The following is a 10,266-nucleotide window of genomic DNA, read 5'->3' as shown; positions in this document are numbered from 1 at the left end:
AATAGTCCCCAGCACGCTTCCTGTGCAAGCAGGTTAGCCTATTTTCAGGCGCTGCGTAATATCATTGTTTTTATCAAGTTATAAATAGGAAAAATATAGAAACTCTTTGGTCATTTTTGAGTGAGATGCTAACGTTCTAATAAGATTCAATGATCTATGCTAAGCTACAGCTAAAAGTGCTACCGTCAGACCCGGAGATCGGCTGAATGGATTCGAAAATGGTAAAACTCAACTGTTTGACTCTAGGAGAGTTGGAAAATGAGCCTATTTTCTAAAATAGAGGAGTGTTCCTTTAAAGGGGTCATATGGTGCGATTTCAAGTTTTCCTTTCTCTTTGGAGTGTTACAAGCTGTTCGTGAATAGATAAGATCCCTAAAGTTGCAAAGACTAAAGTCTCAAACCCAAAGAGATATTCTATTTAAAAGTTAAGACTCATCCACGCCCTTCTAAAATGCCTCGTTTAAACACGACCCCACATGTCTACATCACGATGTGGGAAGATTTGCATAACACCGCCCAAATGTTCACGCAAAGAAAGAAGGCGTAACTTTTATGTGAAAGAGAAAACACTTTGTTTGGCCTTCCAAAAGAGGACACAATATGCCTTATAAACCACAATATGCTGAATAAAAGTATAAATTTATTTTAAAAAATCTTACGACCCCATTTTTGAACAGCATATAATAACAATAATAATACAAATGTATTAAATATGCAATGCATCAATTATTAATAATAATTATTATACATGTATTAATCATTCAAGCATTCTTAAATTAATTTAATTCATTTGACTTTTTATTAAAAACGATAATAAATAATTAATTATAAATAGATAATAAAATTATTATTATTTTTTAGCATTACATTGTAGCTTTTTACTTTGTAGCATTGCAGTATTATCCTTATTTAACCAAACAAAACCTATTTGTATAAAAAAAGTGTTAATCACGAATCTGTGTAACAAATCATCAGTAAAATAAAATATTTAGAAAGCCAGATTACTAAAATTACTAACAGGAATTTAATGCTTACTTATTGTTGCATTACTTACAGTTCACAGATTTCAAAACTGCTTTAACAAGGTAAAATATCCTAATGTGAATCTGAAATCTTATTTACAACAGCTTTTGATTACCTACAAAGCAAAAGAGGAAACTTATCCACATTAGCGCCAGTGATTTCATAAAAAGTTTTATTTTTGTAATATGATGACTCAAACCTTGCCTTTTCACATCATATAACACTTTAATTTCAGAATCCGTCCATAAACACACCACTTCTCCTATCCATCATAAACTGAACACACAAACATGACAGCATCATCAATAGGTGCCTCTCTTTGAGGGCAGTATCTGATCTGTCACCAAAGAATACATTGCCATCATGCCCCAACTCCTCTATGTACACATAGTTAAGATCCTGTGAGAACTAAAGAAAGATAAAGAGCTACTGGTTAAAAATGTTCTTCTTTTTTTTTTAAAGATGTTAACAGTTAATGAAGGAAAGGGAAACATACAAAAAGGGAATGACAAAGTGCTCATAGTCACAAAAACCACAGATTAAAAATTCTCTGAAACAGAGACATATAGCTTGCAAATTTAGCACAGCTTTTACCATCTTGAAAGATTGAATGCATCCGTTTAAATGATCATACAATATCATAATGTCATACCACCATTTTTCCATCCTTGAGGAAAAAAAAGAGTGAAAGTTTTCAGGCAGTCCGAACTTAGACCTTTTTTACCATGATATTTTATATCTATTTTGGGTTTATTTACATTTTATAAATACATGAAAACAATGCCAATTTCAGATGCATCACTGCAGAAGCACTGCATTAACAATGTTATTTTTAGAATACAAAGGTTTTACAAAGGAGTTTTAAGCAACCAAAATAATGAGAGATCACATTCTGAGCAATTCCCTGACCGAAACATCAAGGAAACTGGACTGAAATGGCCATACAATGTTCTTAAAATGGCATACAATGTTCTTTATATCAGACTGTCATTTGGGGTCTAATTTAATAGTCCTCTTGTGTTATTCTCACATTCTTTGCCAAGGTCTTCATCACAGTTTGTGACCTCCTTTGAACTGGTATTACTAGGATCGGTTTTATTTTTCTCCTTTTTTTCATCCAGTTTGGGATTTGTTGATTCCGAAACAGGAGCTTTTAAGACAAAAACATTTACACACTCTACACAAAGAATACAGACTTTATCATTAATAATTTGACTGATGTGGATTCATAGTCTTATGCATTTATTGTATTTTAGGTTGAACTGGACAAGACAAAGCATGCATTTTGACTTACGATCTAAAAGTTGGCCACCATCTGCTTCACTGCTTCCAACAGCATCATTGTCTTCCTCGCTGAGTTCCACTATTCGCTGTCTTGCACTCTCAAAAACAGACTTCAAAACAATGGAGTCCTCAAAGATCTAAGATATAGAGAGACATTCAACAATCTCCACACAACTCATCAGCTATATTCACTAACACAAATAGCTTTGTGCCTTGCAAAAATATTCAGGCTCATTGTGGGGACAGTTCACCCCAAAATTATAATCCTGTCAGGACCACTATCATCAAAGATAATTGACAAATTAGCATAAAGTTTGGATTGGCGGTATGGTTCTGTTCTGGGCAAGAACTCCCTGCACATCCATGCAGCCTAACATGGATAAGAGCAGGGAGAGTAGCGATAATCCCCCAGAGTAAACAGAACAGAACCAACATATATGTATTACAGATATCATTAATGTTCAATAATTTAATATACATATTTTAAAATTAGTCTGATTCAAAGGAGAATCAGAAGGCCAAATCCTGACTGGACGAGAGTTGGAGCTGGGGATGGAGGAGGGCAATTAGCTATTGAGCAACGCAAAAGCTGCTGATAAAACTAAGGGACCTTATATATGAATGCTGAGATCAGCGTCGTATTCCTATAGGTAGACGTGGATCAGCTGAGAGCCAGCTGACACGAGCTTGACTGGCGTGACCTGCCAGAACTAATGCTACGCTTGATTTCTGTCATCATTTACGCACCTTTAAGTTTTTCCAAACCTGTATACATTTTTTCTTCTGTTGAGCACAAAAGAAGATATTTTGAAGAAAGTTGGAAACCAAAGAGCTGACGGTAGCCATTGACTTCCATAATATGAAAGAAAAAAAATGTTTTATGAAGTCAGTCGCTATAGACAACTGTTTGGTTACCAACATTCTTCAAAATGTCGTCTTCTGTGTTCAACTGAAGAAAAAGATACAGGTTTGGAACAACAAATCTAAAAACCTGTTAAATCTATTTGCATAAATGTTGCAGTACCATTGCACAGTGAATGCAATTTTCAAGAATTTACAAAGTATTTTTATAACAAAAAAATGTACATAAGTCAAACCTGAGATCCTTCCAAATTAAACGTCTGAGCATTGTGGCACATCTGCATGATATCCTTTTCCAGGTCGGCAATGCACCTGTATTTGTGATTACGTACTCTCTCCTGCATAAACCAAACCAGGAAAGATTTAAAAGAATACATGAACAATCAAAAAGGTATATTAACAGCCATTCACATTATCCTATGAAACTTTTAAAGTAATGACAGGTTTTCATTAAATCTGTAAAAGAATTCTACTTCTTTCATATCGCTTTAAAACACAGCCAGCAAAAAAACACAACCTGTGTGACAATAGCAAAATCAATAAGGATGTTAGTGTGGATATACAGTAAGAATGGGAAAAAATGAAGAAAGGTCTATTGGAAAAGGGGGTGATGGAAGCAGAGGATGAGAATTGGACATTTTAGAAAAATTAGACAGGATTGTGGAATGACGAATAAACACGCTGATAGTTCACCCTGATCCTCCTGAAGTCGACTGGCTTGCGGATGAGCTCGTAGTACTCTGGCACCTCTTTTCTTGAGGGCAGCTGAACGAAGCCTTTACTGATCTGTCGGCCCAACCTGTAGAACAGTGATATATTAAAGAAGGGGTATAAAAAAATTTTATTGTACTGTCTGACATGAAGCACACATGCAAAAATAAAGGGAAAGAGAATTAACTTAAAACTGCTGGCAAAGTTTTAGTGTCACGATTTACATCATGTCAAGAAATAAAAACAGCCAACAACAACCTATTAAGTCTGTGTGTTTAACTACTGACGTGTCCTTGTAGTTGATGACCATGTCTACGATGGTGTTCATCTGTTTTGTGAGCTTGGGATGGTTGGGCGGCAGTTTCTCAGCAGGAGGGCGACCCCGTCGCTTTTTGACCACCTCCTGACCAGTCTCAGAGCCCTGGTTGCCTTGTTGATCGCTTTTTCGTTTCTTCAAGTTGCTTTCCTCCTCCATAACCTCAGACACTCCGTTTTGGATGGCCTGAGACTGAGAAAAAGACATGGAAACAGTGATGAGCAATACTGGATTTGACAAAAATAAGGATTTAGCAGTTTAAAAAATATAAAACTGTGATCATGAACTGGAACTTAAAAGTATCCTCACTGTGTATGTTTTAAGATTTTAAAAAAATGCCTACAACTATGAATAGTTTTTCACTTTTCATTTAACAAGAAAGAGAATTGATATTTTGTTTATACTTTTTTAGATAGATAGATAGATAGATAGATAGATAGATAGGAGTAATACTTTAAAATAAGGTTCAACTTTAGATAGCCTATTGTGATAATGGACAATAATAATGAACAAATATTTATTTATTGACTCAAGGTTAATTTAATGTTAATTTATAAATATACTATTGTTCATTGTAAATTCATATTCCAAGATTAATAATTGCTATAAAACGCTATAAATGTTATTCATTTATGATACCTATTGCATTAACTAACGTTAAAAAATGACTCAGGCAATCCAGGAAGTAGATACATTTGTTTCTTCATCGGAACAGATTTGGATAAATTTAGCATTGCATCACTTGCTCACCAATGAATCCTCTGCAATCAATAAGTGCTGTTAGAATGAGAGTCCAAACTGATAAAAACATCACAATAATCCAGAAGTAATAACCCTTAAGATTTTCTGTATGTTAATTGATGGATTTAAACTGTGTGGATTACTTGAGGATTATTGTGTGTGTGTGTGTGTGTGTGTGATCATGTTATGTTTTTATCAGTTAAAAGCAATATTGAAAGGGTAGGGGACTCATATGTTAGCCTAAAGCAATGGTTTAAACTTCTTAATGATGGATTTGTTTATTAAGCTTTCCACTTCACAAGACATTAATTGATGGAGTTCTGTTGATTATTTGTGGACTATTGTAATATTTTTATCAAGTTTCAACTCTCATTCTGACAGCACCCATTCACTGCAGAGGATCCATTGGTGAGCAATGTAATGCTAAATTTCTCCAATCTGTTTCAATTAAGAAACAAACTCATCTACATTATAGATTGCCTGAGGGTGAGTATGTTTCAGCAAATTTCCCTTTTGGGGTGATCTATTCCTTTAATAACTTTATTGTAAAGTTCTACTGAGTTACGGTTGAAATGATCATTTCTAAAATTTATATTTTTTTCTTATAAACACTATTCTATAATGTATAAGAGCTATTCAGAACATTATTATGCAAAAAAAAAGTATTAAATGCATGGTGCATGTGAATTTGCTAATCAGTACTGTAGTATTAATAACCATCACAGAACCTAATTTTAACATAGTGTTTCTGTGCCATCATCAACCTTCTCTATGCAAATAACAGTTGAAACGTTATGGTAATTAATGCACTATTGCAGAATGTAGAATTACCACCTATTTGCCATGTTGAATTTTAAGTAATAATAAAGCAAGACAGTCAGCGTTAAAGGGTTAGTTCACCCAAAAATTAAAATTCTGTCATTATTTACTCACCCTCATGTCGTTCTAAGTCCGTAAAACCACAGATTAAGATATTAACGATTTTATTCAACAATTCGTCTCCTCCGTATGGAAGCCCGTTTCCGCCACTAAATAAAAAAATATAATTCTGTAAGTCATAATAATGAGAAACTAAGTCATTATTTCGAGAAACTAAGTCATTATTTCGAGAAACTAAGTCATTATTTCGAGAAACTAAGTCATTATTTCGAGAAACTAAGTCATTATTTCGAGAAACTAAGTCATTATTTCGAGAAACTAAGTCATTATTTCGAGAAACTAAGTCATTATTTCGAGAAACTAAGTCATTATTTCGAGAAACTAAGTCATTATTTCGAGAAACTAAGTCATTATTTCGAGAAACTAAGTCATTATTTCGAGAAACTAAGTCATTATTTCGAGAAACTAAGTCATTATTTCGAGAAACTAAGTCATTATTTCGAGAAACTAAGTCATTATTTCGAGAAACTAAGTCATTATTTCGAGAAACTAAGTCATTATTTCGAGAAACTAAGTCATTATTTCGAGAAACTAAGTCATTATTTCGAGAAACTAAGTCATTATTTCGAGAAACTAAGTCATTATTTCGAGAAACTAAGTCATTATTTCGAGAAACTAAGTCATTATTTCGAGAAACTAAGTCATTATTTCGAGAAACTAAGTCATTATTTCGAGAAACTAAGTCATTATTTCGAGAAACTAAGTCATTATTTCGAGAAACTAAGTCATTATTTCGAGAAACTAAGTCATTATTTCGAGAAACTAAGTCATTATTTCGAGAAACTAAGTCATTATTTCGAGAAACTAAGTCATTATTTCGAGAAACTAAGTCATTATTTCGAGAAACTAAGTCATTATTTCGAGAAACTAAGTCATTATTTCGAGAAACTAAGTCATTATTTCGAGAAACTAAGTCATTATTTCGAGAAACTAAGTCATTATTTCGAGAAACTAAGTCATTATTTCGAGAAACTAAGTCATTATTTCGAGAAACTAAGTCATTATTTCGAGAAACTAAGTCATTATTTCGAGAAACTAAGTCATTATTTCGAGAAACTAAGTCATTATTTCGAGAAACTAAGTCATTATTTCGAGAAACTAAGTCATTATTTCGAGAAACTAAGTCATTATTTCGAGAAACTAAGTCATTATTTCGAGAAACTAAGTCATTATTTCGAGAAACTAAGTCATTATTTCGAGAAACTAAGTCATTATTTCGAGAAACTAAGTCATAATAATGAGAATCTAAGTCATAATAATGAGAAACTTTCTCATAATAATGACTTAACCTAATCCAAAAAAAAAAAAAAAAAGACTTCCTCGCCGCCTGCGTTCCGCAGAGTGACAGCACGCTAGCGCCATCTGTTGGTCAAAGCCCTGCAGGAACACCGCTAACATTGCATGTGATGCATGAAAGGGACAGCTAATAAAACTAATACATCATCGAAATACACATCTATAAATTAAGTTTATATGTGTAATGGCTTTCATTTCTTCATAAAATGCCTGGATTTCTTAACTGAAATATTGGTCTGGAATGTTTGAAGCCATAACTATCTGGCAGAGTAACTATTACACAAAAGACTACATACAGATAATTGATCTGAAATCGTTATTTAATGACAGACTATAGCATGATACACTTTAGATTACAGAACAAAGCAATGTTAGCGGTGTTCCTGCAGGGCTTTGACCAACAGATGGCGCTAGCGTGCTGTCACTCTTGCGTTCCGCAGGCGGCGAGGAAGTCTTTTTTTTTTTTTTTTTGGATTAGGTTAAGTCATTATTATGAGAAAGTTTCTCATTATTATGACTTACAGAATTATATTTTTTTATTTAGTGGCGGAAACGGGCTTCCATACCTCCGCGTATGTTCAGTGGATACTCTCCGAAATGGCACCAGGGTGACGCGGAGGAAACGATTTTTTGAATAAAGTCTTATTTTTGTTTTCTTTGCGTACGAAAAGTATTCTCGTAGCTTCATAAAATTAAGGTTGAACCCCTGATGTCACATGGATTATTTTACCGATCTCATTGCTACGTTTCTGGACCTTGATCATGTAAGGACCCTTGCTGTCTATGGGAGGGTCAGAGAGCTGTCAGAATTCATCAAAAATATCTTAATTTGTGTTCCAAAGATGAACACAAGAAGATGTCGTAAGGGTTTAGAACGACATAAGGGTGAGTAATTAATGACATAATTTTCATTTTTGGGTGAACTATCCCTTTAAATTATTAAGCAGTTTTATGAACTTTCTGGCCTTTCATCCGAACACATCTTGGCTATAAGTCTCACCAGCAATCTGCCTTCAATCTTCAGTCCCCTCTAACACGAGCAGCTGCTTTCACTTCCATTTTAATATTTGATAAAGAATCACTTAACAATATCCCACTAGCTCTGTATGATCCAACACAGGGGCTGATGGGGAGGCAGGAGACGCTGGTACACTGATCTTCAGTCCCATTGTAAATTAAATGATTGACGTTTACGGCGATGCTGTTCTCCAGCCAACACACCTGACATAACGGAACAGTGGCGTGCGGTTCACCATACAGTGCGCCGAACGCATTTCATTAAAAACGGGACTAGAACGCTGCTAGCAACATGCACACGCTTCAAATGCGGAATTCACTGTCTGTGTGTGTGTGTGTGTGTGCTGTCGAGTCTGTGTTTTATACAAAGGCAATTAAAGTGCAGTGATATGCCTGGCTGACGCAGAGAGCATATGAGAGGGATGAAAATATGAATTCTGAGTATGACGCTATGCAGGCAGCACCAGCCATTGATGTCTAAATCAAACACGAGCGCGGCGCAAAAAACGCTCTCATATACTTTTATATGCACAAAGAAATCAGGCAAAACAAGACGCAATGCACTGACGTGAGAGAACAGCCTTCACAGACGCAAATATTTCATACAAATATCCTCTACATGGGCGCAAGACAAATATGAAAGCGCGCAGAGAAACACACGGAATGCATTTATTCACACGTACCCTTGGGGACCATGTGGAAGGAAGGAGGCCTAATAATCAACAGCATAATGATGAAATGCAAACTGACACACACACACACACACACACACACACACACGCTCGCATGCACAGACGCACAACTGAACCACTGCACACAAAACATGCAGGGTGTTTGCAGAAAGCACACTTAGAGAGTCTGTACTTGGTGCAGCAAGCCAAAACCCTTGTTACGCTATACAAGTCTGTTCCTGTAACCTCTAGAAAGAAAAAAAGGTGTCAGGATCCACTCAACCGATTCGTCTGGGCAATGCTTTCCTTCACCAGACACAGTTCACACCTACACACACACACACACATTCCCTCTCTCACTTTCTGTCTGTGTGCCCATGTGCTGAAGCCTGGTGTGATTGCATGAGCAGGAGAGAGAGCAAGTGAGAAAGAGAGGGAGAGAGAGTGAGAGGGTGAGAGAGAGAGAGTGAGAGAGAGAAATGAAGAGGGCGATTTACCTGACTGTGGTCTCCAGGCTGGCTCCAGTCTGGAGGAGAGAGAATTAGCAAACCAGCATTGCAGCGCGCAGCCAGTCTCTTCATCAGCTGATCACTCAAAATGCACAGCCCGAAACGGGGGCGAAAAGCGCCCAGCTTTTCATACACAAATCAATTGCAGTTAGGATGTTGAGAGAGAGAGAGAGAGAGAGAGAGAGAGAGAGAGAGAGAAAGAAAGAGAGAGAGAAAGGAATAACTGTGAGATGCCTTTCTGCTAGTTTGTCCCCGTGGAAAGGCCTGCAGCTCGCTTTTCTCTCTCTCTCCTTTTCTCTCTCACTCACTGCATGTTTTAATATCGACTGTCGCAATCTGGTTTCTTTTCCTTTTTTCCCTTTCCTGTCTCCCTCTCTTTTATGCTCTCCTTCAGTCTTTTTTAACCGCCCCTCTGTTAAAAGAAGCGGGCTCCATTTTTGTGCCTATGTAGATGGGTTTTTTTGCAAGCTTTACTGACATCTTGAGAGGAATCCAGGGTTGTTAATGTTGTGTTGCACACACTCTCAAACACACACGCAGATAAATTGGCTAATGGCATGTTTGTATCTGAGTCTGGGAGCTTTTACAACATAAAAAAGAATAGAGATTCTGGTGAAATCATTTGGGGCTATAAATATTACCAGATAGTCCAAAACATAGTTTCTGTCTGCTTCCCTTTGAGATCTGAGACTAATAACTTGTAAAGCTTCACATGTAGCTCACAGACGTGGCATATGCTTAATTAATTTTTTGCTGTATTATTGCAAAGGCTCAGCAGTGTCCTGATATTACTTGGAATGTATTATTCGTCTAATATAATCGGTTGATGGCAGTCCTGAGACACATTCATTTTGAAATGATACTGCTGAATTGGTATGGGTGTGAAAATGTGCTTTAT

The 10,266-nt window shown here is 36.0% G+C and overlaps 1 protein-coding gene across 3 annotated transcripts; it reads right to left on the bottom strand.

Annotated features, from left to right (window-relative positions):
* Positions 1-1,179: 1,179 nt before the first annotated feature.
* Positions 1,180-9,712, bottom strand: LOC107598247 (probable global transcription activator SNF2L2). 3 transcript variants are annotated; one of them, XM_016289529.1, is made up of 6 exons: positions 9,357-9,712; positions 4,167-4,387; positions 3,862-3,967; positions 3,405-3,506; positions 2,318-2,444; positions 1,180-2,173 (listed from the first exon to the last, which is right to left on the bottom strand). In XM_016289529.1, the coding sequence occupies exons 1-6, from the start codon at positions 9,438-9,440 to the stop codon at positions 2,022-2,024; spliced, it is 792 nt and encodes a 263-aa protein (XP_016145015.1). In that variant the 5' UTR covers positions 9,441-9,712; the 3' UTR covers positions 1,180-2,021. The 3 variants fall into 3 exon arrangements, with proteins under 3 accessions (XP_016145015.1, XP_016145023.1, XP_016145030.1); XM_016289537.1 differs by having other exon boundaries at positions 4,167-4,381; XM_016289544.1 differs by lacking the exon at positions 9,357-9,712 and adding an exon at positions 5,870-5,911.
* Positions 9,713-10,266: the final 554 nt, after the last annotated feature.

This window comes from Sinocyclocheilus grahami, unplaced genomic scaffold (genome assembly GCF_001515645.1).
Source record: "Sinocyclocheilus grahami isolate Dianchi unplaced genomic scaffold, SAMN03320097.WGS_v1.1 scaffold12.1, whole genome shotgun sequence".
Taxonomy (NCBI): Eukaryota; Metazoa; Chordata; class Actinopteri; order Cypriniformes; family Cyprinidae; genus Sinocyclocheilus; species Sinocyclocheilus grahami.
Note: the sequence above shows the minus strand (reverse complement) of the source record. Positions and strands in the feature narration are given on the sequence as shown.

Bases quoted from the DNA above. Each gene is read 5' to 3' on its own strand.
- LOC107598247 (XM_016289529.1), bottom strand. From the start codon at position 9,440: ATGAAGAGACTGGCTGCGCGCTGCAATGCTGGTTTGCTAATTCTCTCT. The intron at 3,968-4,166 runs GTCAGTAGTTAA...ACTGTTCTACAG, and splicing joins GTCATCAACTACAAGGACAC to GTTGGGCCGACAGATCAGTA. The intron at 2,445-3,404 runs GTTTGACTTATG...TCTATATCTTAG, and splicing joins TTAATTTGGAAGGATCTCAG to ATCTTTGAGGACTCCATTGT.